Here is a 26194-nt window from a genome sequence, read left to right on the forward strand (position 1 = left end):
CGCTTCACGTCCCCACTGTAGATCACCCGAAGCGGTCTAGCGCCCGATGATCGGATTGTGGCACGAGTCACCAACCCGCACTTTATCTCCCTACCTCTATCCCTCCTTTCATACCTTTGCCAATTGACTTAGTACCAAGCCGTCATAATGAGCAACACCAAGGGCGTCGCCGAGAACATGCTCTGGGGAGGTCGCTTCACCCGTGAGTTCCCCCGTTCCCCTCGCCAATGGCTGCTTTCCCTTCCGATAAGACTGACTCACAAAAAATCACAGAGGGCCTCGACCCCGTCATGGAGCAGTACAACGCCTCGCTTCCCTATGACCGCATTATGTGGAAGCAGGACATTGCTGGCTCAATTGCCTTTGCCCGCGCCAACACCAAGACCGGTATCCTGACACCCCACGAGTTCGCCGAGATTGAGCGCGGTCTCGCGCAGATCGCCGAGGAATGGCGCACCGACTCCTTCGAGGCCAAGCCCAACGATGAGGACATCCACACTGCCAATGAGCGCCGTCTCAGCGAGATCATCGGCAAGGAGATTGGCGGCAAGCTGCACACCGGCCGCTCGCGCAACGAGCAGGTCGCAACCGACATGCGCCTGTGGCTGCGCGACGAGCTCCGCCGACTGGACGGTCTCCTCTGCGATTTGATCAAGGTATCGATCGCCCGTGCTGAGCAGGAGATCGACTACATCATGCCCGGCTACACTCACCTCCAGAAGGCCCAGCCCGTCCGCTGGTCCCACTGGATGCTCTCCCACGCTACTGCGTTCGCTAGCGAGCTGCAGCGTCTCCGTGAGGTGACCCGCCGTGTCAACCGCAGCCCTCTCGGCTGTGGCGCCCTTGCTGGTAACCCCTTCCAGATTGACCGTCACGCTATGGCCAAGGAGCTGGGCTTCGATGACCTTTTGTACAACTCTATGAACTCTGTTGGCGACCGTGACTTTGCTATGGAGACCATGCAGTGGGGTAGCTCGTTCATGCTCAAGATTTCCCGCTGGGCCGAGGACTTGATCATTTACAGCAGTGGAGAGTTTGGCTACGTCCGATTGTCGGATGCTTACTCGACTGGTTCGTCGTTGATGCCGCAGAAGAAGAACGCCGGTGAGTCCACCCATGCGCCCCCGTTGCTTTATAGCCATACTGACAAATCTTGAAAGACTCCCTGGAGCTCCTCCGTGGCAAGTCCGGCCGCGCTTTCGGCCAAATGGCCGGCCTGATGATGACCATCAAGGGCTTGCCCACCACCTACAACAAGGATCTGCAGGAGAGCATCGAGCCCCTGCTCGACCACATCAAGACCGTCAGCGACAGCATCCAGATCGCCACCGGTGTCCTGTCCACCCTGACCGCCATCCCCGAGAAGATGATCGCGGCTCTAGCCCCTGAGATGCTAGCCACCGAGATCGCCGACTACCTCGTCCGCAAGGGCGTTCCCTTCCGCGAGGGCCACCACATCTCTGGCCGCGTCGTCGCCCTGGCCGAGCAGAACAAGGTCCCCATGGATACCCTCTCTCTGCAGGAGTTGAAGGGTGTCGACGCCCGCTTCGACGAGGACGTGCAGTCCTGCCTAGACTATGAGCGTGCCGTTGAGCTCAAGGATGCCATCGGTGGAACCAGCAAGCGCGCCGTTCTGGAGCAGACCGCCGTGCTCAAGAAGCTGCTGTAGATAAGAAAATACCAGGGGATTATATGACGAAGAAAATGCATCGCGGTGATTATTTCGGTTAGACAAAAAAATAAGTGATCGAATTCTTCGTGTACCCCTCGATTTTCGTAATGTCTCGGCTGGCTATATCGAAAGCAGATAAATTCAATGCTCATCATTGAGCCCAAAGAGATTAGAGCCCCAATTTATCCTGCCAGGAACCGACACACATGGACTCCGCCATCGCGTGGACTTGAAATCTGTTCTTGGCGGGTGGGGCCCGCCACATTTATTGGCCGCCGTAAATACCTCAAGTATAAGCCGCCACAGACTCCCGCAAGCGTGTGAGGCATTTGTTGTAACCACCAGAACGTCCCCTCCTATTAATAAAGATCCATGTGCCGCACCATTTCCATTCCTCAATCCTAGGCTTCCGACGCCATGTGGAAGCCCCCGATAGACTTTCTAACCTTGCATTGTGCGTGTTCCGTCGTATCTCCAGTTTCTCGGGACTAACGAATCCCAGATGCGTGGATTATTACACTGAGTATTCTTAGCTTGGTGATTATCTATCCGTATGGTAATTTACGGGCGATTGATGCGTACTTCTTTGGTGCGAGTTCGTCTACCGAGTCGGGGTTGAATACGTGAGTTCTGCTTTTTATTTTTTATTTTTTATTTTTTATTTTTTTTTACTCCCGTTTCATTACCGTGGATGGATCTGACGGGGAAGTTAATTTTAGGGTCGATGTCAAGGCTTTGAAGACCTATCAGCAGGTTTATGTCTATCTCATTCCTATTCTGGGGAATCTGGGGTTCATTAATATCATCGTGGTGGTGGTTCGGTTGCGCTGGTTTGAGAAACGGTTGAAGGCTGTTGGTGAGATGTTCGAAGAACTTCCTCTGTGCTTCACATGCTGATACTTGGAGGTTCCTAGCTCCGCATCTCTTACGGCCGCAGCCTTCTATAGGTCAAGACGCTGAGGCACAGCTTCAAGATGAGCATAATCGGAAGGTTGTCCCGGACGCCGGTGAACAGCGGGAGCAGCATGAATGTGAATATTCAGACGAAAATCAGGCTGGAGTCAACGAGATTCCAGAGATCTCTCCCAGGTTGGTGTGGCCGAGAATGATCAGGATCTCCTTAAAGACGCTGATTTGTGTGCAGTTCCGACAGGGTGACAGACCTAGAGGTCGACACTAAGACCCCCATGCCGAACCTGGCTCCCTTCCGTCAGACTATTCAGTTCGCCGATGAAGGGCCATCGACAAATGAGAAAGCCCTATACATTCCTCCGCCATGGAGACGCGATAGAGGTGCGCAGGAACTACAGGGCTTCTGTTGCCTTCCAAATCTGACAATCATGCTCAGGTGGTGACTTTGTCGAAGTCGAAGAAGACTCCGTTGACGATGGTACATTACTCCTCCCTTGGAATATTTGATTGAAACCCCATTTTAACATAAGGCCGAAAGGAAAATCCATCATGTCAACCTACACCGACCAAGAACGCATCGACGGACTCCGTCGTCGCCAAACCGCAACGAGCATCTACTCCACAACCACACGGCCCCTCGAGCAAGCTGCGTCGATGATGTTTCGAGTCGGAGGGTCCGCAAGTTCTACTCGTGCTCCCAATCCCAAACGACAATTCAAGAACCTCGCTCTACCCAATATCTCCACGCAAGCGACGCAGAGCCGAAACTCCCAGTTCCACAACTTGACAGCCGAGGATCGTCAGAAACTGGGTGGTATTGAGTACCGCAGTTTGAAACTGTTGCTGAAGATTGTTATCGGATATTTCGTCGGGCTGCATCTTTTCGGTGCCATCTGTCTGGTGGGATGGATTTTGCACTCTGACTCGAGATACCGTGATTACCTTGCCGAGTGCGGCCAAGGAGATGTTTGGTGGTAAGTCTATACTACCCCCCCCCATCATACAAAACCCCATACTAATCAGCCCACCTCAGGGGCTTCTACTCCTCTCAAACAATGATCTCCAATCTCGGCTTCACCCTAACCCCCGACTCAATGGTCCACTTCCAAGATGCAACATTCCCATTGATCGTCATGAGCTTTCTCGCCTTCGCCGGAAACACCTGCTACCCATGCCTCCTCCGCCTGATTATCTGGCTCATGTACAAACTCTGTCCCCAGAACTCCTCCATGAAAGAAACCCTGTCTTTCCTCCTCGACCACCCCCGTCGCTGCTTCACGCTCCTCTTCCCAAGCAAGCCAACCTGGATTCTATTCGGTATCCTATTCGTCATGAACGCCATGGACGTGATCTTCATTATCGTCCTGGACCTCCACAATACAGCCGTCGATAACCTCCCCGCTGGCCCGCGTGTGCTCGCGGCTATCTTCCAAGCTGCTTCTACTCGCCATACGGGGACTGCCATCTTTAACCTGGCGGATGTCAATCCCGCGGTGCAGTTTAGCTTGGTGGTGATGATGTATATTGCCGTCTTTCCTATCGCAATCAGTGTCAGGGCGAGTAACGTTTATGAGGAGAAGACCTTGGGTGTTTATACTTCGGAAGCGGCTGCTGATGAGAAGGACGGGAGTTCTTACATCATTACACACATTCAAAACCAGTTGAGTTTTGATTTGTGGTATATCTTCCTCGGGTGCTTTTGCATTTGCATTGCCGAGTCCGGGAAGATTGCGGATACGAGTATTCCGGTATGTTCTTCTCTTTGGACTCTTTGGAAGTTTGCTAATGCTGTCCAGGCATTCTCGGTCTTCTCGGTTTTGTTCGAGGTGGTTTCGGCATAGTGAGTACACTTATTGACTTTCAATGATTTTCGACATCAAGTTAATTCTCTGCAGTGCCAATGTCGGTCTTAGTCTGGGCTTTCCTACTAACAGTGCTTCCCTCTCCGGAGAGTTTACTACATTCAGCAAACTCGTTATTTGTTTCATGATGATCCGAGGCCGGCATCGTGGATTGCCGTATAGCATTGATCGGGCCATTGTTCTCCCGGGCGAGAACTTTGTTGATCGTGGAGAGGACGGTGTGTCACAGAGCAGGGAGTTGACACAATAACATCTGTGGATTGCATTGGTTGCTTCTCAAATCAATGTTGTTTCTCTTCTATGTACGAATTTTCCATACTGCAGGGGTATTGAACAGTTAGAATTTCCCTTGTTGTAGATCGTGACCTTCCGAATAAATACTCGTGGTTTTCAGATCTTCCCCTGCCAAGAATTTTCCTGCTCCAGATCTTCAGAGATTCTGTTAGGATTATTCAAAGGCCAAATCATCAGATACAGTCATTAATATTACTATCGTAAATGGAAATTATACAAATGCACCAGAGCACCACACACCCGAGTTCTGTACAGGCAGAAGGGCAGAAGGGCTCGCAATGCATCGGGTATCAAGCGCTTTTGGTCGTAGCGATCCAGATCAATATCAAAATCCTAGGATCACCTCGATCCCTTTCATCGAACATACCGCAACCGCCGCGTCGCTTCAGCTGCTACAAGTGCACTGATCGCGCCAATGAACAGACAAATAGCGATAGCGTTAGGCTTATCCTTGTCCAGGTTCATCCAATTCGTATCCGACGCGTCGCTTTCCTTGTTCGGCTCAGCGCCCGGCTCGAGGATGGTGAACACGATCCAGCTGATGAACGTGCCGACGAATTGGGGGAGTGTGGTGTAGACGTTCAATACGCCGAGGTAGATCCCAGCCAGCTCGCCCGTTGAGGGGATATTCGAGGCCTGATCTTCTTCATCGGTGTCGTCGCCGTCTGAGTCACGATGGTTGAGTCGAAGGACTTCGAGTTCCGTATCTGCGGCTGAGCTGCGCATACTGGCGGATGTGATCATCGTTACGCCAGAGCGGGTGGTTGATCCGGTCGCGCCGTTGGTGTTCATTGTGAGTTTGTTAATTTCCACGCCCATAAAGGCGAATGGGGCCCAGCCGCTAATTGCCCAGGGTATGCCGCAGACTGCGACAAGGAAGGTTGCGAACCCGCGAGAGTGGGCTAATGGCGCGAAGATCATGGTCGCGGCGAACATGATCTGCGATATCAGCCAGGCTGTTTGGAGGTCGGGTCGGACTGCAGTTATGGCTTTGAGGGCTGCTGCCACTCCGGGTGGTGGTCGGGGTGTGAAGCGCGTGCGCTTGGTATCGGGTGGTTGTATGCAGAATGGTAGCAGGACGGAGCTCAGGAAGGTAATTGCCGAGAATACTGTCAGCGACAGACTGCCGACACGACCGACTTCGCCGAGCATATCGGTTGCCTTTGATAGATCCTCCTTGGGCACTTCGTACCGGAAGTAGGTCTCGCCTACCCATGTGGTACTGTAGAAGAGGAAAGGGAACCAGCCTGTATGCTGTCAGCGATCGAGGTCCTCTCAGAAGACATTGATGGGTTCGTACCAATCCATGCCCAGAACTGGGCCCAGCAAATAGCCTGGATACGAGGTGGCAGATCTAGTGTAGTTTGGATCAACTGAGAGATCACTTGAATCGCACCAGCTTTGCCATCCGAGTCCCTGCCATTATGTTAGCGCGTAGGTTCTTTATTGGTCCAAAAGTCTGAGAAACCCACCTCGCTGTGATCAGAACACGCTCCTTTACCGAATACGAGGTAACACCCACGGCGCCGATCAAGGACAGTGCCGCAATCACAGTCATCTGTTTGAACTGCGTATCGCCGAAAAATGTCCCAAAGATGCGGACGGTGTCAATTGAGCCGATCACGTAGCTGATGAGCTGGCCAATGGCACTCATTCTGCCGGCTATTGTGCTGTTAGAGTTTTCTTCACGATCACCCAAGATAAGTAGCACATACCCCATGCAGATCCAGCTTGTTGCAGTGGAATTGGAAGTGTGTCCACGATCAAACTGCGACAGCAAGCTTGGACTAGAGACCAGTTAGCAAAGTCCTCCAGCATGAACCATCCCACATACCAACGTTGATAGAGAAGTCCACGGCATAAATACTGGAGACCGCCAATGCAATGGTAACGTTCTTAGCCTATATCGAAGACCAAGTCAGCCCAACAACCCAGCAACCTGACAACCCACTTCCATAACGAAACTATACCTTCTCCGGCTCCTGAACAAACAATCCAACAATCTCAGCCGTCCAGCCAAGAACAATCAGACAAAAGGCCACAACGAAAGACCCAAAAATCATGAATGGCCTCCTCCTTCCCCATTTCGATCGCGACCGATCCGCAATAACACCAATAAGAGGCTGTATAATCAACCCAGACAACGGACCCGCAATCCACACCAACGAAGTCTTAGATTTCGTCAACCCAAGCTGAAGAAGGTAAGGCGTGCAATCTAAACAAATTAAAATTAGTTCCGATCATGACCGTGCTCAAGGTCAAGATCAAGATCCTCTTACATGTCATCTCCGTGCCCCATGTAAACCTATTAGAATCCATCGTTAGCAATTGACCTTTGTATCCAAACACCATTCGCATCTGTATGACAGAATGAACGCACTGTAACCCCACAAGACTAAACGTCAACAACGCCATTCGCGTCGACTCAGACCGTCCCTTTATAGACGGCGAGCCCGCCCATCTCGCAGCCTGTGGCATCCTGCTCTAAGCGCGTCGCATGCGCTTCGCTCCGACTCCCCAGACCGGAAGGTAAGGTGTGTTATGTAAGTCGCACTTCGGGACCCGCAGGCCTTCGCGCCGTTCCGAATCGCGCTCGTTTATAAACTCCTGTCTTCGAGACCAGTCTGCTCGTCTGGCAGAGTGTCTGCGCGAGGTTGAGCGCAGTTGAGAAATGGTCCGGTGCCGTGTTGCTTTGTAGCGCGGACTCGCGGTCCGGGAGCGAAGGGGTCCTCGGGTTCCGGGACGATTGTGCCTTTTGGAGGCCGTGGGTAAATCAATTGAGAAGCTTGGTAGGGTGCGTCACGAGTGAATTGGTTTGGAGAAGGGAGAAGGGAAAGACAAAGGGCCTGGCCTGAGCGCAGTTCATGCGGGCCCCCGGGCCGCTTATCGCTGGGAAAGAAGACCCGCCAGGGGTTGCGATGCCGATCGCTGTCACACGGCGTATAGTCTGGAGGGGTTGGGGATTTCTGGTATGCAGGCTTCTATGGGGGTAGCTCAATGGTTGCTTTTTTAGGGGTTATTTTTATGTTTCGGTCTGGTTTCATGCGGTTTTCTGGGTTCAGGTCGAGATTGAGGGTGATTGGTGGATTGGATGAGTAATCCGGTGCCATTAATAGCAATGTAGAGATCGAGGATTTATATTCGAATTACTGCTCAGGCGGATGTCTTTTCAGAACTACTAGAGTCTCAAGCTGAATGAGGCATTAATGATAGCGTAATATCCTTCATCATTTCGATGTCTCCTTTCTACTCGACTCTCGAGACTGAATAGCGACAATTCCCGCCAACTCGGCTTGACAACAGAATGGGAAAAAAGTTAAAAGTAAAAAGTAAACAGTAGATTTTGATCATCTTCATAGACCGCGTCCCATATCATCGTAAACTAGCACATAGCCACCTCTCTACAGTCGGTTAGGAGCGGAGGTGGTCACGGGCCACTGGTAGCCAGCGGCATCGCTGAACTTGTAGCCGTAGGAGGCAGTGAAGTCGTCAAGCACAGCGGGGCCACGAGATCCTGATTGATATTAGCAAGTGTGTCTTAGGAGTTACCACACAAGGCAAAACTTACCGTAGGGGTATTCCATGGGAATTATCTCCTTGTTGTCGTCCAGGTAGTGCAGCAGGGGAGAGAACATGCGCCAAGAGGCATCCAACTCGTCATCACGGACAAAGTTGGAGTGGTCGCCCTTGAAGGCATCCAAGATCAGGGACTCGTAAGCCTCGGGGATCTTGAGGTCGGAGAAGCGGCGGCGGTAGGTCAAGTCCAGCTCGGTCACCACCGTCTGCATGGACAGACCGGGCAGCTTGGAGTTCATCTTGATGTAGACGGACTCGTTAGGCTGGACGCGGATGACCAGCTCGTTACGTGGGATATCCTTGAAGATGCCAGAGGTGACGTCCTTGAACTGGATACGGACCTCGGTCTTCTGCTCGTTCAGGGCTGTTGGAAGTGTTAGTCATATTCACGGACGGATAAAGCGGTTCGCTTACCCTTGCCGGCCTTGAGGATGAAGGGAACGCCATCCCAACGCTCGTTCTTAATATAGGCGACCAGGGCGCAGAAGGTCGGGCAGCGCGAGTCCTTGGGCACAGTATCATCCTCCAGATAGCCAGGCTTGCTGCCATCCAACGAGCGACCGTACTGTCCAATGATGACGTTCTTGGGCTCAATCGCATCCATCGCACGCAGAACACGCACCTTCTCGTCACGGATGTCCTCGGAAGAGAAGGAGATGGGGCGCTCCATGGCGAGCAGAGTCAGGACCTGCAGAAGGTCTAATAAAAGTTAGTACGGCTTCATGAGCGGTCGCAAAGAATACGCACGGTTCTGCATGACATCACGGATGATGCCGAACTCATCGAAGTAACCACCACGGCCCTCAGTGCCGAAAGGCTCCTTAAATGTGATCTGGACATTATCGATATGGTGACGGTTCCATGTAGCGTTGAAGAACTCGTTGCCGAATCGCAGAATGAGGATGTTCTTGACCATCTCCTTGCCGAGGTAGTGGTCAATACGGAAGATCTCCTCCTCCTTCCAATTAGGTTCCAGAGCCTTCTGCAGATCGCGGGAGCTCTGAAGATCCTTGCCGAACGGCTTCTCAACCTGTGGGGGAATTAGCCGGCTATGCCTCGGCTAGCTGGCCAAGGAACTCACAATGATACGGGCAAGGCCCTTCTTGGGGTAGCAGTTGCGCTTCAATTGCTCGGAAACAGTAATGAAAACACTGGGGGGCAAAGCCATGTAGAAAACACGGTTCTGCTCCTTCCCTTGACGACCCTGTTCAACCTCCTCGAGGTGCTTGTTGAGGTTGACGAACGAGTCATCCTGGTCGTACTGGCCTGAAACGTAGGTGCACAGCTGGCAGAACTGATCTAATTGCTCCTCAATTTCCTTTGTGGGAACCTTGATGTACGAGCGCACGCGCTTCAGGTATTCTTCGTGGTCCATCTTCGTCCGCGCATATCCGACGATCTTAATGTCCTTGGGGAGGAATTTGTTGCGGAACTGTGGGTGTTGGTGTTAGTTGGGTAAAGTCGTGCGATCGCTATAGATTATCACATACGAGACCGAAGAGTGCGGGGAACTGGTCGAGCGAGTTAGTCTTGAATGCACGTCGAGAGTCGCGGGGCCAGGGCACAAACAGTCTTCTTCTTGGCGAGATCGCCAGATGCACCGAGCACCACGATGACAGTGTCATCCTTCAATTCGATGGTGCTGGATTGAGGAGGCATTGTTAGTTCACGGCGATTGGAGGAGAGCAGGATTTGCAAGGGACGAGGTGGATGGAGGGGTTCTCGCGGGAGTTGTGCAAGTGCAGACAATGACCGTCAAAAGGGCGAGCAAGAGATCCAAAGGACTCGGAAGATGGTCACGGCACGCGCTCGATCGAAAGAGCCAAATTGGATAGGGTTGATGGTGAAGTGAAGTGGTCGGCGCGCTTCCGCTGCCGGAGGGGGGGGAAGTGATGTCAGAGACAACGAGGGGACTCACCCAGCACTCTGACGCTCATCGGTCTGGTTGATACTGGCCATTTTGTAACACAGGCAGCTTAGGTATACAAAATGGGATGGGGAGGGAGTATAGATGGGAGAAAGGAAGAAGAAAGGAGAAAGTTGTTGGGAGGGAACAGTGTCAGTAGCAGGTTCCGGCGGAGCAGGTACTTTTTAATGGGAGTCGCTCTCACAGCTTCGGTGGTGGGGCCTTTTGGGGGGTTGGTTTGTCTGGGTATTTTATGTGTTTTATGACTTCAGGGTATTACACTCTCCTTGCAATGTGACGGTTCAGCTACTATCCTTCTCCTCTATAAAGTCTAGTTCTTTCCTCCCTGCCGTATGGTTATTCACCCCTCCCATGGGATCTATAGCATCATTGCTAGCTTCCCTTAACTCCGGTTGAAGGTCTTCCCAACATTTTCTTTTTAGCTCTTTCCACTCGATCTACTTGACTTTGAGAATTTCTTTAGTGACTCGTGACCTCACGCTGATTACTATATCCTTCGGAGGATTACGTGCAACGTGAGTCAACCAGCCCAAGGAAACTAGAGGTCATCTGATACAGTGTACATGTATGTATAGCCTTGACACCATGAAAACAGCCTGAATTCAAGTGGAGTTACGTGGCCATAACTCTGGCAATCAGCTAAGAGGAAGGTCCTATCCCATCCAGAATGCGGTCAGCGATGCAGTGGGTGGAGTACCTCGTTTTTGCTGCGACGGTGATATTACCGGTAAGCCACCCTAACTTTTTGCAGGCCGGGTGACGGCTCCGCCGAGTTTATTCCTTTCTACAACTCGAAGAGCAAAAAAACAGAGGTAAGGTACGGTACCTTGATAAGCTGTCCCGGTGACCGAAATCGTGGAGGGATGATCGGCACATTTGTCATCTCTCATACCAGACGGATTCTATTTTCCCGTGCGCGCAGTAAGTCCGGTTGAGGTTGGTGACCGACTCGGCCCAAGTGCCGCCGGATTCGGACCATATTAACCGCGCTCTGCTCGATTGCTCTGCTTTACTACTATGCTGTGCCAAACTTGCTTGACTGAAACTTCATCTGTGATCTATCGCGGTCGAGGATGATCTCTACGCAATGCTCTGCCATACCCTGTAAGAAGTCGCACGAGAGACAGTCCGCATATGTTCTTGAGCTGCAAAGTAGAAGGCGATCCCGGCAGCCGGGATGGTGGGGCATGATGGAGATATCTGGGTTTCCCAATCAGTACATTCGGTCTGTGTTACACCGGATTGACATCCATGCTTCTCGAGGAGCTTCATGTTCAAGGATCTAGCATCTGAGGAATCGGTTGCATATACACATAGACTGGTCATAAACATAAACATCTACAAAATTGCCTAGGCACGCGGCTAATCAAGGTTCAAAGACCGACATAACCGGCGATAGGATCTACGGATGAGGTCATGGTGAGGTTTGTCAGCTAGTGGCTCCAGACTTGGACCGACTTTGGACAAGCCGTTTCGGACCACTGTCTACCGGCTGGCAGAAAATGTGTGAAATTGGGCGGTCAGTCGGATGATGTGATCGGCTCACAGGCACGTGATGTTGAATTTACGCCTGAGGCGGATATTACGGATAAATCAGTTTTTCCGAGGGGTTAGGGCATTGACCTCGCTTACTCGCTAGGCACCCGATTGGGGTTAGGGCGAGTCGCCGCCCAACACACCTCGTAAATTGATTGTGCGCTCGACTCTATCGAAGCGACGACAACTACGACAACCGGGAACGACTATCTCTGCGGGTCATTCCTTCGACTTTCTTTCCTTGCCCGCTCCTCAGAGAAACGCCGTCACAATGCCTTCGGAACAAGGTCACCGCCGTGAGTCGCCCTGTTGAATCTACGGTATTCGATGTGAAGGGATCATCTGGAATCGAAGCGCATCGGATACCATCAGCCAAAATGGAACTTTTTTTGCTAACGAACATCTCTTCTCTAGTCTACGTCAAGTAAGTCAATACCACCTGTTCGCTATCGCGTTGCACACACCAGTCCTCGAAACCGCCCCGGGATCATATGGAGGAGGAATTTGCGATCGATCATTTTATCAACCCACACACGCACGCACACAACACCGACTACGAGAACAGGCGATTAACATGGGTTTCTTCACAGGGGACGTCACCTTAGCTACCAGCGTAGCAAGCACAGCACCAACCCCAACACCAGGTACGAGTCACCTGCGCACACACAAATTTGAGAATGGTATCTGATAAGCGATATAGTCTGGTCAAGATTGAGGGCGTTGATGACTCCAAGGCTGCTTCCTTCTACCTCGGAAAGAAGGTCGCTTTCGTCTACCGGGCCAAGCGTGAGATCCGTGGCTCCAACATCCGGGTGATCTGGGGCAAGGTTACCCGCCCTCACGGTACGTCTACGAAGGCAAGAAATCCGATCACACAACACAAGTTCTAACGCTCCACACAGGCAACTCCGGTGTTGTTCGCGCCAAGTTCCGCACCAACCTCCCCCCCAAGACCTTCGGTGCCACCGTCCGCGTCATGCTCTACCCCTCCAACATCTAAACGGCACTTTGTATCTAGTGGCGATGATTCCCCTTCTTCGCGCAGACGGTCGGCCAGGCAAGGAAAAGTCGACGGAACGAGCCGAATGTTGATTCGAGGTGATGGAGTTGGCGGTTTGATAACGATTTTATTCGTGGGAGAAGGCAGGGCCATAAAATTCCAGCCCTACGAATGAAAAAAAACCAAAACTTTTTTACACGTCCACTTTGTGTCGCCCACGATTTCCAACGAGCTTAATTGTCTCTTTTTTGTGACTGGCGTCATTCTTTTCTCCCACCGTGTATCTGACGCTCTTACACCAAATTCCATACCATTTTCAACAGTCCGGTCCTTTTGAGTGCTATTTCCCCGCCGAGCCTCTGTCTTTGTTATAGAAGAAATTGCATTTACTTGCTTTGGCTACTCCCACCAGGCATGTCTTCTAATACACACCTCCCATTGCGACTACCATCGTTTGGATACCACGACTTCTCACATTCGCCGAATGAGACCCACGACCCTCCCACAATAACACCCAGATGGCCGCGTAGGTTCAATTGTAGCAGGCTGTCTTGGACGATCGTATAATTCTGTTCCGAGGTATGATGCGCAGAGGCCGGCACAGGGCCAGCTCACAGCCCTGGAGTGGGTCAAGTCAACGTGTATCTGTATTAGATCAAAGCTTAGTACCCGACTCCCGAGTTCCCAGGTGCCACATTCAAATATAGCATCAGGGTGGTCCGGGTAAATATTATAAATTATGGCTGACTATCTTTCGGCCAGCCTTAGGTCCTACCTGAGCAGCGAGTATTAACACCCAACCGGGTAAGATCTTACACATGACCTGATTCATCTTATATCTGAAATGTGCAATAATGCTCCCGTGGGGTGTAGAGTCCACATGTGCAGGAGCTAGGTTGAGTGATAGTTGCTGCCTAGTTTCTAACATAGAACTTGGGAGCTCTGCAGATCGCACTAATCAGGCGAGCCACCGATCACAGATATCACGACCTTAGGGAATAAAAAGCTGTGTTATTGGCTGAGCTGGGATTGGCTGTAGTGGCATATGTAGATCATATCTAGCCCACAAAGCTGACGAACGTGGTGCATACATGGAGGGAAGGGTCTCTAGAAGAAAGCTTGGCAATCACGAGTCAACTAATGAATGCGCCAATGCAGCTAGAAATCGGAACATGCCAGGATAGCTGGGAAGCTGCAGATCCGAGGCCGAAAGCATGATCCGTGATCCGCGTGAACTACCAGCCAATTGGAAGACCACGGCTGCCTTGCATCACGCGCTGTGCCAGAAAAAAAAAAAAAGAAACCAAACCATCTGAATCGGGGAAGTGAGACTTTCTACAAAAAGTCGTTAGCAATGCCACTATCTGGCCATGGTGGTGGCCTAGATACCTACCGAGTCAATAGCTGAATCTGGGTGTTCGTGGCCGTAGACGCCAGGACCAGCCCTATGTGGCCCAGGGTCTTTGACACAATTGAAAGCAAACCAGCCACCCGTGGTTCTAGTTTCTACAGTACTCTACTGAATTTTTCCTTGAACTTAATTCGTTGTTGGCTATTAATACTTTGGGACACGCTTAGCGGAAGAACACCACCAATCGCCGAGGCCACTATCCGCTGTTCCACGGATCGCCTCCAGTGCCTGGTTTTTGTGCGACTTTTCCCGTGAAAAGAGGGGGAGTCTGGGCATGGCAGCCAGGACGGTCACGACAGTCACAGACAGTTACCGTGATGGCAGCTAGATAGAAATAGAATGGAAGAGAGTATACGCAGGCAATGCATACATGATCCACTGTGTACCAGGCGAGGCCTATACTGAGCCCAGCGCCACAGTGTACACGCAGGGACCCAGCTCGGACTCCGTAAGCGTTGCGTGGCTTGTGTCGTCAACTGCAATTTTTATCCCCAGATTCCCGTTCGTCTCTTTATTTAAATAGATCGCTTGCGCCTGGCTATCTGACCATCCTGGTTCCATCCATAACGGCGCTCCACCACCTTTAAATCCTCCGTCACCGCCATCACCCTACCCTTCACCGTTCGTGCACCATTATCAACATTACGCCCCCACATCAATCGCAGACAATCTACAGCGGGTCCACAGGTGCTATCAGAGCGTCTTCGGTGTCTCACAATCAGACAAACGAACCGGCAGTGCCTTTCACTGAGCCTATATTGGTGATACGATCGTCTTGGCAGTGCCCACCTTTCAATCGGTCGCTCCACAACGGCTGCCATAGCTCGAAGCAGATCACAACCGTTTCAGTATCAGCTGCCTTGAATCTCGGACGCTAAAAATCGGAAAACCGGCCCTAAAATATGGCTACCCCCCAAAACAGGCAGCCTCCCCAACGGAGTCGTGGCTTCAGTGTTAAATCCGACAAATCTCACATCTCTGGCAACTCGGGTCACAAATCTCAATTGTCAGAATCCTCCGAGGAGAAGCACCGGCGCAATCTACACACAAAGGCCGATCCCACTATCGCCATGAACGAGCTGCAGCCCAGTATGTTTGATTTCCCTCCCCAATACACAGGCCGCGCGGTCGCATCTTCTCCCCCTCCTTGATCATAACATTGACTAACGCTCTACAGTGGCCGTCGCCCTGGAGAAGTCCAATATGGGCTCTCTTCGTGAGATGGAGCATAAGGATCAATTCGGCAACGTTATCAGTTCGTGCTCTCCAGCATGCTTGCTCCCGTTCTCCACAATTTTTACTGACTCCTTTGCTTTTTATACAGCCGATCCCGACTGGTCAAACCCGACCCGGCCTCGCTTTGAGCGACCGCTCGATACCATCAAAGCATTCGAAGCCGCTATCTACGGTACCTACAGCAGCAATCGCCAATCCTACATCAAAACAGGTTCGTCGGGACGTCCCCACTCAATATCATACCACACTAACAAGCACCAGATGAAGCCGCCTCACAAATGGGCGACTACAGCCGCCGAACAAGTTACTACGGTGAATACCATTCCTCCATGCATCTCACCTCCAGTTGATCTAACAAGAGCAGGACCGAACGGCCACTCGAACCGCGGATACGACCAAAACGCAAACTACGGCCGCGCCGGCCCCTCACGTCCAGACAGCGTGGCCGATAACTACGGCCAAGAGAACCAAACCCCATACCAAAATCGCCGCCAACGACACCCGCGACGCACTGACAGCGATCAAGTCGGTTACAACGGTTCTCAATCCAACCAGCGCTCTTACGACAATGTCGCTGCCATGTCGGGCTCCGGGTCCGCCTATACAGGCCCCTACGGCCAAGGCACTGATCCCAGTTCTCTGAACAGCTCAATGGACCAGCTGTCGCAGTATGCTCAGCGTGCTGATGGGGGCTATAATGGTCAATCTTCGGTGGGTAACACCTGGGGAGCTCCGCAGCAGGCACAGGGCCAAGGTCCGCCGGTGATGCAGATGTCGAAGAGTGCGAAGACGGCAATCGCGGCGCCTCCTGAGAAGAGGAAGAGCTGGTTGAAGAAGCGTTTTAGCAAGAACTAGATTTGCCTGACTGGAGCCTAGATCTGGGCTTTGGTTTCTGGACAGATGTATTATCATCCCCTCTCGGCGTTTAAATGTGTCTTATATGCACAGATTTATGCAGGCGTTCTCGTTTACTTTTCTCTTTTCGTTTCATCTCATGTTCGGGGTCGCTGCGCATGCTTTACGAGGTCACGATACATGGTTTTATGGGATATGGGACTCGGCGTGTTCATTCTGGGGGTTCGTTTTGTTCGCTTCACTTCGCTTTTTCTTTTTCCTACTCGTCAGTAGCTTCCATCTGGATTCGAAGTTCACATCTACATTTTCCACCCTCGAGTAAATCACCGGACTTCCATTTACAGTATGAACACAGGCAATTCTAGCAGAGTTCCAAATTATCAACTTCATCAACGAAAGCAAAGCAAAAATGGGAATCACAGGACCGGAGCAGAACCAGGATCACGAAAAGAAGCCCCTCTCCATCACCATCATCCAACTTGGGAATCTAGATCCTACTTCCGTCCCAGAAGCTTGTTCTTCAACTTGTCAGCCAACCCCTCATGCGCCATATGCTTCCTTCTCTCCTCCTTCTCCTTAAGCGACGCCTCATCAAGGTGAACATTTCCCTGTCCGCCGCGCTAAACCGATAAGTTAGCTCCATCCAATCATCCAATCATGCCATATCAAGAAAGAAATCTCACCCCAACGTGATAATTCTCATCACTAGAGTTCCGCACCGCGAGCTCGGGGATCATCTCCGAGTCATGTGGGACTTTGGAGGTTGGGCGCACGCGTGGGGATCCGATGTTTCCGACGCCACCGCGCTGTAGACAATATGTTAGTTGGGGGGTTATCCTTATTCGGGAATATCACGGTCACGATCGCTGGATCATGTATAGTCACGAGGGAGGACGTACACCGGCAGAGTAAGCGCCATCGCCCTGATCACCGTAGACGCCTTCGCGGACGATTTCACCATCGATGTAGCTGGTCTTTGTTAGTATGCGGCTGTGTTGGATGGGGTAGGACGTACTCGGTGGTATCGTGGCCGATGTTTCCCTGGCCTGTGCTTGTTAGCTTGGAGTATGTCTTTCTGTTGGTTGTGAGAGCGTACCTCCGCGACCGTGCGAGACCATGGGTTGTTCGTTCTCGGACATTGTGGTTGATATTGTGATTATGGATGTGAAGACTGTCGGGGAATATGTGAGCAAGGGCGAGATGGAGGGGTCTTATCGCGATGAACTGCGGGACCTGGGCCGGGTGGTGGGACCGCGATAAGATGCAGGTACAGAGGAGTTTGTAGGGCGATGGCCGGGAGAGGAGGTTTACCTGGGTGGTTTGTGAGGGCGAATTGGTTTCGGAACTAGAGTAGGAAGAAAGAAAGAAGGAAAGAAAGAGGAGAGAAAGACAGTGTAGACGAGGATGCCCCGGGGTAGGCGCGGGTTCTGGATCTCCCCATTTACGGCCTGAGGCGGTGATCTCAGGGTTGGCGATGTCAGGTGCCAAGACTTATTTGCTAGACCGATGATTCGGGTAGTTTTAGCTTGTCTTGCTAGTCTACAACTAGAGATGTTCTCTTTTTCTATCTTACATTGGTGACGTTGGGTGATAAGATAAGGCGCGGGGATTGGTCGGCGCCGTGACTAAATGCCTTTACTGATAGCGAGCTTGGCACGGCTTATTGGAGTAGTATACGATGATGGAATACCAATGTCATTGAATAGAGGAACAATAACTAAACAAATTGAGAAATTTATCGAAATGACAGATCGAATAATTTTCACAGCTTGGCACGGTGCAGATCCCGGGCTCTGGTAAGTGAGAGATCGAGGGCTGGGGATATCTTGTATTGAATCTACTTTTCCTTTTTCTTGTCTTCGGCGGATCCACCAGTGGTGGGCAGTCCCATAAAGATCTTGAATGAGTCGTAGCTGTAGAGAGCCGGTCAGTATAGCCATAATAAGATTGGGAGAAGGATCGGTTGTGCCGTACATCATCCACTGCAGACCAGTCTAAAATGTTGTTAGCTTCAAGTCCATCTTCTCTGGAATCGCAATCACTCACCAAGGTTCCGACCATGACGATACGAACAGGCAGTCCGTTCCACAGTCCCCGGAGTCCAATGTCTCCATAGATGCGGCTCATGGCTGCGCCAAATGCCTCACCGGCCTGGCGATTGGCATTGAGCTTGCTGACCATCACATCGGCGGGGTGAGACACCACAGCACACAGAATACCGGCGAGGTATCCACCGGTGAACGCAACTGCAGTCTGAGCACCCTTGTTGTAGTCCGATTTCTGTCCCGGCAGCCTGTTATAAATCATCTCGACGATAGTCTCAAACGAAGCAAACTTCATCATAGTGTATGGAATTTGGCGGCCCCAGAGTGGGTACAGACCCTTATACAAGCTGTGGGGCCCAGTAAGTGCTCTGAACTTGAACTTAACTCCGAGGATCTGCAGATCGACTTACCCGGCCACGCCCTCCTTGGCGACCACGGAAGAGATACCACTAAAAGTGCCCTTGACATCGGGTGGAATGGTCGTCTGCATGCGCACCTTGATCGACTCGAATGGGCACAAAGCTATGTCGGCGATGAATTCAGCCGAGGCACTGGCAGTCAGGTAGATGGAGGTCTTCCATTTGGTAGCGTTTTCCTGGCCGACGAGGTCACTGTAGAATTTCTTGAAGAACTCGTAGCCGCCGTACTTGAATGCTCCTTGGGCCTGGTCCGTGTCAATGGATGTTCAAAATGATTCGTGCTTGACCTACGCTGTAGCCAAAGAAAGTGGGGCCCCAGCCGGTGAACACTCCACGAAGACCCTCAACAGAACGGATCGTGGAGAATGCCTGCATGTTGCTCCGGTAGAGATTAGGGTCGACCTGGCGGCGACATTTGATCAGATCGAGAGGAGTGACCGCAGTATGAGTAAGGCCCTGCAATCGGTTGTGAGCGAGTATCCCATCCGAAGTATATATTGCGACATACACAGGCCATCATGCCACCGAAAATGCAAGCTGCATAATACTTGGATGTCCAGGGCTCGATCTTGCCCGTCTTACTCTGAGCGGTCTTGCTCGCGACATCGAACTCTCGAGCTGCTTCCTTGGCAAAGTCATCTGCTTTGTGCTTTGCGTCGTCAATAGCACTCCAAGCAGGGAAAGGCGCGTGTCTTTGGGGCTGGGACTGGGGCTGGGGCTTCAGGTTGACTTGTTGCTCCGAGTAAGACTGCGCTCCCAGACCACCCAGAGGATGACGGGAAGCGATTGCAGCGAGGACAGAGTCCGTGGGAATCATGGTGCTTTGTCTATGTTTCGTTAGTGTACAGGTGTGGGTAGAGTGGAGCACGTCTGAAAGCAGTGATGCGGGATCGACGGATGTTCCAGAGTTAGGAGTGCCTGACGCACAGTTGACCCCGATCGCGCATCTCGAGGCAACGTCTCCGCATTACGTCATGTCTGTGAAATGAGGAACTTCGCGCTAATTGACTTTTCTATGCACTATGAACATCCTAGTGAATTTCTTGGATTTATTCGCGGAGACAAAAGGTCCAGAATGTTAGGCTGCCGACCATACACCAAATTCTCCTATAGTAACCCAGCTATCCAATGCATAAAGGTAGAAAGGAGTTGTCTATATATAATCCGACCCAAGAGATCATGTCGATGCATTTGAAGGACTCTGACTTATTTTTCCAGGCGTATTTGAAAGAGATGATTAACGAAGTATTGGAAAGGAACAGAACGTGTATAGCAAGCACGTGAGATATCTAGCATCATGCCAGGAAGAGGCTGAGAAGGAAAAAGAGAGCAGTCTTTGGGCTCCCGTAGATCACCTCATTGGTCAGGCTGTAGAACTGTAGTGTGTGATCCTAAAGCAAGACACTTAGGCAATTGATGCGACCTGATACCCTGACCTAAAACACCTGGAATCCCTTCCGATATCTATTCGATCTGCCAGTCACTGTATTTCTCGTGATTCGAAGCCGGTCGGGAAGAACCAGGCGTACTCTTTACATCCCCGTAAGAGGCGGGGCGCATTAGCTATACGGGCGGCAATAACCGGTCTGTACTTATTGCAAATAAATAATCTGAAGCTAATACGCAATTTGATTTCATGCCAGATCCAGAAATATCCTTCGTAGAGAACGAGGACGAAAAATCCATCAAAGAACCGCCGCAGGCCCAAGAGCAACTATTCTCTTCCAGGGCCTCGCAATGGAAGAATCTGATTGTGATGGCTGTGAACAGAAAGCAACGACAATATTATATATTATCTGAGATAACCATAATGTTTGCGACTCCAGACTCTTTGAATTGTGCTCAAGGAATCTACTGCCTTCGCGTTCTTCTCGTGACGTATGGAGACTGGTCTTGGCGCGGGAAAAAGACGAGCGCCGAATCCGAGCAAAAAAGACAGACCTGCGACACTGCCAATTTCCAGTACACATTGCGTGCTCCTAGCTCTATCTGCCGTGGGAAACGTAATTCAAGCTTCCTTCCTTTCGTTGAATACACCCTTCGCTTCTGGTGGCCCCTCTCTGCCCCGCCCTTCGCACCTCCGAGCCCCTCTATCTTCAACCTCCAAACTACACTCGAGTGTCACAGCTACAATGACTTCCTACATGACTGGCAGCGAAGCCTACGCTCGCGAAAATGCCACTTCAGCTACCTCCGGTGCGGCTCCGCAAGCCGCATGGGCCGATAAGTATCGTGGGGTGAGTCAATGCCTACCTTGACCAGCTTCGAGTTCCAAACTCATTTATCTACAGGCTACTATCGAAGATCTCGACCCCCCACCGGCCCTATCAGTCTCTCCCAATGATCCCGTCTCCTCCGCCCTCATGACCGCCTACGAGCGCGACTACACCCACCTCACCGTCATCTCCTCCACCAAGCGATCCCTCCTCGGTTACCTGAGCATTCCCCGTCTGAAGGAGCTCCTTCACAGTGGCGAGGTCAAGGAGACAGACACCGTCGCCTCGGCAATGCAGCGCTTCAACCGGAAGCGTGGCATCTACCAGGTCATCACAATGGAGACGCCATTGGAGGAACTGGAGCAGTTCTTCGAGAGCGAGACGGGTGCCAACGGTGACAAGCGCGAGAAGCAGCAATTTGCAGTGGTCACGGACGTAACGCGAAAGTTCGTACTCGGAGTTGCTACCAAGGCGGACCTGGAGGAGTTCGTTAAGCGCAGACCGACCTAAAAGAATTTCATCATTGACACTAAGCTGGCTGCAAGAATCTCGGCGCCCCATCTATTGGATATGGGCATAAGGCGTAAATTTTATTTCTGGGAGTGCGGTTCTTTCAACATGGACATAGCATTTTAACATTTGTCGGATGGAATGCGAAATTGATTGCGAAGCCGAGTGACCTGGGAAACCAAGCATGTGGAATTTTGTCTTATGATATCCAATAACAATCAACGACTCTTTGGTAATTCTCAAAGAGTGCTTCTGGAAACCGTGATAGCTCCCATGGTAGCAAAATGATTTCCGAAACTTGGTATCTCAAGCAGACTGCCCATAACGCCGAAAATAGTACATTCCTGTTCTTTTCGAACTGAAGGTTGTAGACTTCAAAGTTGGAAACACTACTGTGCTTTCTTCGACTTGGAATTCTCTGCTTCTTCCCTGTCACCCTGGTCTTCCTTCCAGGCCACGTAGATGTAGGCGAACAAGACCACGTTAGCCGTAATAGCAGCAGTAATACCGGAGTATGTCGCATTCCCTGATTCATGGTTAACTTTATCTGAAAGTTTCTTTAGATGTTGAGGTTATGAATGCAGTCTTACCTGAGAAGATTGTCTTCACTGTCAGAAAATACATTCCGATGGGCAGGAAGGCCATGGCGGCCGTGAAGCCAAGCAGCTTGTAGATGACATCTCTGCGCAGGGTTTAGTTAGCATGGTGGTTTTGGTAAAAAAAAAATCATTATGATGCCCACGTACGATGGAACAGCAGGGGTCACGTCCGAGTCGTTGGTTGTAGGCTTAGCCGCAACGTCGGCGTAAGTCTGTCCATGAGGACGGCGGGCAGACATGATAGATATGGTAAAATTGAAGCTTAATTGCCTTTTGAAGATGGAATTGATTTAATTGAGGCTGATGTTGCGAGTATGGAAAGGTCTGGGTGATTGAAATAAGGTGAAGCTATCAATGGATATTGCGGAGAACACTAAAGCGCCCCGAAGTCACATGGGGCGAGGGCTGCCTCCAACCACCTCTTGAATCCTTTTATCCGGCATTTTTTAAATAGACAATCAACAGAGCCCTGTTGTGTTCTGCTCTCATTTTGAATATAATTTTCTTCACAATAAGACAATAAATAGAGTTGAACGATCCCCCGCTCGCGCCTCTGTAATTCACGTGATCCAAGCGCGTCGGTATCGCGTTCTCCGCCGGCAGAAAAAACGTTCCTGGATACCAGAGAGATCAGACAGGAGGCTGGCCTCGACTGCCGAAATAAGGGATACGGGTAATTCTACCGTCCGCCATGAACAACTCGGTGCCTGATACTCCCGTACGGGACAATAACCCTGCGCCAGGCACACCTGACCAGGAAGACTACGAGACAATCGCCACCCTGCCTGCGCATTCAATAACGCCCACTCAGCGATTGACGCAGCCTACTCAACTGGTCGATATGTCCTACTCATATCCAAACAATAGCACCGTCGTTCAGGTCGCTGCCTCGTCACCACCTGCTCCGGCCCAATCCCCCCCTCGTCGCGGAGGTCTTTTATCTTCTCTCATGGCCCCCTCTGGGACTCAATTCCGTCCTCCTCCCAACTCCCTCGGTCCTGCGAAAAGAACTCCCATCTTTGACTCCGAAGATGGTCCAACATATCGAGGAGGTTCTTCGGACGAGGACGAAAATTACACCGTGCGAAGCGGCGACATCAAGCCCGCCATGTTTGGAAAGGATCGCAGCCCGGAGAAGGAGAAGGAGAAGGTTGCAGAGTCCCCTGTGCGTCCTGCGGCTGGTCCCATGGATCGATTTAGGGAAATTACTACCTCCGCTATGTTTGATCCCGCTGCCAACGGCATCAAACGATCTGCCGACCAAATGAGCCCTGCGGGTGCTCCCAAGGGTGTTGCCATGAAACGGGCCCGACAGGATGCGCCATCCCGCGCCCAACCCGTGGTTTCCATCGATGCAGATGACAGCATGCTCGACTACCGGATTCGAGTCAAGGTTGAACGCATTCAAAAGGTCATGCCCGGCAAGTCAAACCAGGAATGTGTTGATGCGCTCAGGCAAACCAACGGAAACTTCGACGACGCTATGAACTACCTCGTCAACAGTGACATGGGTAACGATCCGGTGCACGATGTCATCCCAATTGAGTCTTCTGACGACGAGTTGAGCGCCTCGCCCGCCCGCAAGGGAGGCGCTATGCCCATTGCCAAACAAAAGATTAAGGCTCGCGGCACCATTCACGACAAATGGGCTGCGATGAACTTGCCAGCTGGGCAGACTCAGAAGGAGCCTTTGGATGAAGCAAAGCCTCGCGGCCGTCTCATGCGAGGCCCAAGAAATCGGGCCTCCTCTCCTGAAGCCATTACTATCAACTCCGATGATTCCCCTCCCAAGAAGCAGCTCAGCCGACTCCAAAAGGGCCCACGACGACTTTCCTCTGCATCTGTCGAGGCAGACTTTTCCGACTCCAACGATTCGGATGTTCAGGACGAGGATTCCCCCGCTGGCGGTTTGGATGACAAAGTTCTGAAGTTCTTCAACACCTGTAACGTTCGCGATCTTGCCGACATTGCTGCTGTTCCTCAAGAGACAGCCAAGGTGATCACCGACAACCGTCCATTCCACTCTCTTGACCATGTTCGCTCGGTCAGTGCACCAGTCGACCCGAACGCTAAGCCGAAAGGCAAGGGCAAGCCTCGCAAGCCGCCGAAGCCGATTGGAGAGAAAATAGTTGACAAGTGTCTGGATATGTGGACTGGTTATTTGGCTATTGATGCTCTTGTCGCTGAGTGCGAGGCTTTGGGACGACCTGTTGCAGATGAGATGAAAAAATGGGGTGTGGATATCTTTGGCAAGCGCGACGGAGAACTCGAGCTCACGACTCTTGGAAATGGTGCGGCCAATTCCCACGACTCTGGTATCGCCACACCTTCTTCGAACCATCAGTCTCCTAATGGAACGGCAGACGACGACGATGAAGACGTCCTTGTGGTTTCTCGCAAACCCAGCAACCAATCGCGTTTCATCTCTCAACCGTCTATCATGGCCGATGATATGGAGATGAAAGACTACCAGATTGTAGGTATTAACTGGTTGAATTTGTTGTTTGAGAAAGACATGAGTTGCATTTTAGCAGATGACATGGGCCTTGGAAAGACCTGTCAAGTCATCGCGTTTCTTGCTTCACTTTATGAGAAGGGCATCCGGGGCCCTCACCTTGTTGTTGTGCCTTCTTCGACCATTGAGAACTGGCTTCGCGAATTCCAGAAGTTCTGTCCGAAATTGAATGTCATGCCATACTACGCCGGAATCAGCGAGCGTGCCGACATCCGTTACCATATTCAGGACAACCGCGACGATATCAACGTCGTTATAACCACTTACACCATCGCGAAGGCCAAGGATGATGCCAAGTTCTTGCGCGACATGAAGTTCACTGTTTGTGTCTACGACGAAGGTCATGTGTTGAAGAATTCCGACTCTCAGGTGTACGAAAAGCTCATGCGCATTTCGGCACGCTTCCGTCTCCTTCTCACCGGTACACCGCTGCAGAATAACCTGCAGGAGCTGGCGTCTCTTCTCGGTTTCATCTTGCCCCGAGTTTTCCAAGAGCACAAGGAAGATTTGAAGGCAATTTTCTCCAACAAGGCTAGCACTTCGGATGAATCTCATGCAACACTGCTGTCTGCGCAGCGCATTGAACGTGCCAAGTCCATGCTCAAACCATTCGTGCTCCGCCGCAAGAAACATCAGGTCATTGACCTGCCCGCCAAGCACTCTCATGTCCAATACTGTGAGATGAAGCCATCGCAGCGTACCATCTACAACAATGAGAAGGAGCAAGTTCGTCTGCTTCTGGAAGACCGTGCTGCTGGCAAGAAGACTGGCTCCAGGTCTGCCAACATTCTCATGAAGCTCCGTCAAGCCGCCATTCACCCTCTTCTCCGCCGCCAACACTTCACCGACGCCATTCTCCAAAAGATGGCGAAGGCCTGCCTCAAGGAAGACAAATGGGCCATGTCTGACCCTAACATCATCTTCGAGGAGCTGCTGCCTTACAACGACTTCGAGTGCCACCACATGTGTATCGACAATCCGAACTCCCTTGGCAAGTTCAAGCTCAAAAACGAGGAGTGGATGGACTCAGGCAAAGTCGACGAGCTGCGCGCGCTCCTGAAGCGCTTCATTGAAAACGGCGACCGAACTTTAATTTTTTCGCAATTCACCATGGTCATGGATATCCTCGAGAATGTCCTCCAGACCCTCCAGATCGAGTTCGTTCGTCTGGACGGCCGCACCAGCGTCGAGGACCGCCAGTCCATCCTCGACCATTTCCACGAACATACCTCCATTCCCGTATTCCTCCTCTCTACCAAAGCCGGTGGTGCCGGAATCAACTTGGCCTGCGCAAACAAAGTAGTCATCTTCGACTCCTCCTTCAACCCCCAGGAGGATGTGCAAGCTGAGAACCGCGCCCACCGCGTTGGTCAAATCCGTGAGGTCGAAGTCTTCCGCTTCGTCACCCGCGACACTATCGAAGAGCAGATCTACGCCCTCGGTCAGACTAAGCTGGCACTCGACCACGCTGTCGCGGGTGAAGACGAGGGCTCCGGGAAGAAGGGAGAGGAGGCGGGGATGAAGGCTGTGGAAAGCATGGTGCTGGCGAATTTGCAACAGGAGAAGGGTACCTCGAATGGTGTCGAGGCGAAGGAGTAGGTGTCGGGAG

At 51.6% G+C, this 26194-nt stretch overlaps 11 protein-coding genes across 11 annotated transcripts; 6 read left to right on the forward strand and 5 right to left on the reverse strand.

Moving 5' to 3' along the window:
• Positions 1-147: 147 nt before the first annotated feature.
• N7443_007960 (argininosuccinate lyase ARG4) lies at positions 148-1669 on the forward strand (the record flags this gene model as incomplete). The annotated part of the gene is made up of 3 exons (XM_056888016.1): positions 148-202; positions 274-1104; positions 1161-1669. 3 exons carry the CDS (start codon positions 148-150, stop codon positions 1667-1669), a joined length of 1395 nt encoding a protein of 464 aa, XP_056739707.1.
• A 420-nt stretch (positions 1670-2089) lies between these two features.
• N7443_007961 (potassium ion transporter) lies at positions 2090-4696 on the forward strand (the record flags this gene model as incomplete). The annotated part of the gene is made up of 9 exons (XM_056888017.1): positions 2090-2126; positions 2175-2295; positions 2392-2528; positions 2587-2761; positions 2817-3020; positions 3115-3558; positions 3618-4332; positions 4381-4424; positions 4480-4696. The coding sequence occupies 9 exons, from the start codon at positions 2090-2092 to the stop codon at positions 4694-4696; spliced, it is 2094 nt and encodes a 697-aa protein (XP_056739708.1).
• Positions 4697-5094: 398 nt separating this feature from the next.
• Positions 5095-7218, reverse strand: N7443_007962 (putative sucrose transporter; the record flags this gene model as incomplete). The annotated part of the gene is made up of 7 exons (XM_056888018.1): positions 5095-5987; positions 6041-6156; positions 6213-6402; positions 6456-6527; positions 6575-6641; positions 6711-6955; positions 7020-7218. The coding sequence occupies 7 exons, from the start codon at positions 7216-7218 to the stop codon at positions 5095-5097; spliced, it is 1782 nt and encodes a 593-aa protein (XP_056739709.1).
• Positions 7219-8141: 923 nt separating this feature from the next.
• On the reverse strand, positions 8142-9975 carry N7443_007963 (glucose-6-phosphate dehydrogenase; the record flags this gene model as incomplete). The annotated part of the gene is made up of 7 exons (XM_056888019.1): positions 8142-8254; positions 8309-8680; positions 8731-9015; positions 9064-9346; positions 9398-9748; positions 9807-9827; positions 9886-9975. The coding sequence occupies 7 exons, from the start codon at positions 9973-9975 to the stop codon at positions 8142-8144; spliced, it is 1515 nt and encodes a 504-aa protein (XP_056739710.1).
• Positions 9976-12050: 2075 nt separating this feature from the next.
• N7443_007964 (60S ribosomal protein eL33) lies at positions 12051-12779 on the forward strand (the record flags this gene model as incomplete). Its single annotated transcript, XM_056888020.1, has 5 exons — positions 12051-12075; positions 12194-12203; positions 12370-12423; positions 12480-12622; positions 12682-12779. The coding sequence occupies 5 exons, from the start codon at positions 12051-12053 to the stop codon at positions 12777-12779; spliced, it is 330 nt and encodes a 109-aa protein (XP_056739711.1).
• A 2313-nt stretch (positions 12780-15092) lies between these two features.
• On the forward strand, positions 15093-16281 carry N7443_007965 (DUF2406 domain-containing protein; the record flags this gene model as incomplete). The annotated part of the gene is made up of 5 exons (XM_056888021.1): positions 15093-15279; positions 15368-15445; positions 15515-15637; positions 15688-15738; positions 15791-16281. 5 exons carry the CDS (start codon positions 15093-15095, stop codon positions 16279-16281), a joined length of 930 nt encoding a protein of 309 aa, XP_056739712.1.
• A 494-nt stretch (positions 16282-16775) lies between these two features.
• On the reverse strand, positions 16776-17420 carry N7443_007966 (DUF3602 domain-containing protein; the record flags this gene model as incomplete). Its single annotated transcript, XM_056888022.1, has 5 exons — positions 16776-16901; positions 16965-17087; positions 17181-17250; positions 17297-17327; positions 17378-17420. 5 exons carry the CDS (start codon positions 17418-17420, stop codon positions 16776-16778), a joined length of 393 nt encoding a protein of 130 aa, XP_056739713.1.
• Positions 17421-18118: 698 nt separating this feature from the next.
• N7443_007967 (putative mitochondrial phosphate carrier protein) lies at positions 18119-19562 on the reverse strand (the record flags this gene model as incomplete). The annotated part of the gene is made up of 6 exons (XM_056888023.1): positions 18119-18194; positions 18256-18275; positions 18328-18673; positions 18737-18990; positions 19037-19201; positions 19254-19562. 6 exons carry the CDS (start codon positions 19560-19562, stop codon positions 18119-18121), a joined length of 1170 nt encoding a protein of 389 aa, XP_056739714.1.
• Positions 19563-20877: 1315 nt separating this feature from the next.
• Positions 20878-21471, forward strand: N7443_007968 (putative cystathionine beta-synthase (beta-thionase); the record flags this gene model as incomplete). The annotated part of the gene is made up of 2 exons (XM_056888024.1): positions 20878-20982; positions 21037-21471. The coding sequence occupies 2 exons, from the start codon at positions 20878-20880 to the stop codon at positions 21469-21471; spliced, it is 540 nt and encodes a 179-aa protein (XP_056739715.1).
• Positions 21472-21860: 389 nt separating this feature from the next.
• Positions 21861-22309, reverse strand: N7443_007969 (vacuolar ATPase assembly integral membrane protein VMA21; the record flags this gene model as incomplete). The annotated part of the gene is made up of 3 exons (XM_056888025.1): positions 21861-22012; positions 22062-22153; positions 22218-22309. The coding sequence occupies 3 exons, from the start codon at positions 22307-22309 to the stop codon at positions 21861-21863; spliced, it is 336 nt and encodes a 111-aa protein (XP_056739716.1).
• Positions 22310-22761: 452 nt separating this feature from the next.
• Positions 22762-26184, forward strand: N7443_007970 (uncharacterized protein; the record flags this gene model as incomplete). Its single annotated transcript, XM_056888026.1, has 1 exon — positions 22762-26184. The coding sequence occupies one exon, from the start codon at positions 22762-22764 to the stop codon at positions 26182-26184; it is 3423 nt and encodes a 1140-aa protein (XP_056739717.1).
• Between the last annotated feature and the right edge of the window lie 10 nt (positions 26185-26194).

Source organism: Penicillium atrosanguineum (assembly GCF_028827265.1).
Source record: "Penicillium atrosanguineum strain IBT 20685 chromosome Unknown utg000006l_segment0_segment0, whole genome shotgun sequence".
Classification (NCBI taxonomy): domain Eukaryota; kingdom Fungi; phylum Ascomycota; class Eurotiomycetes; order Eurotiales; family Aspergillaceae; genus Penicillium; species Penicillium atrosanguineum.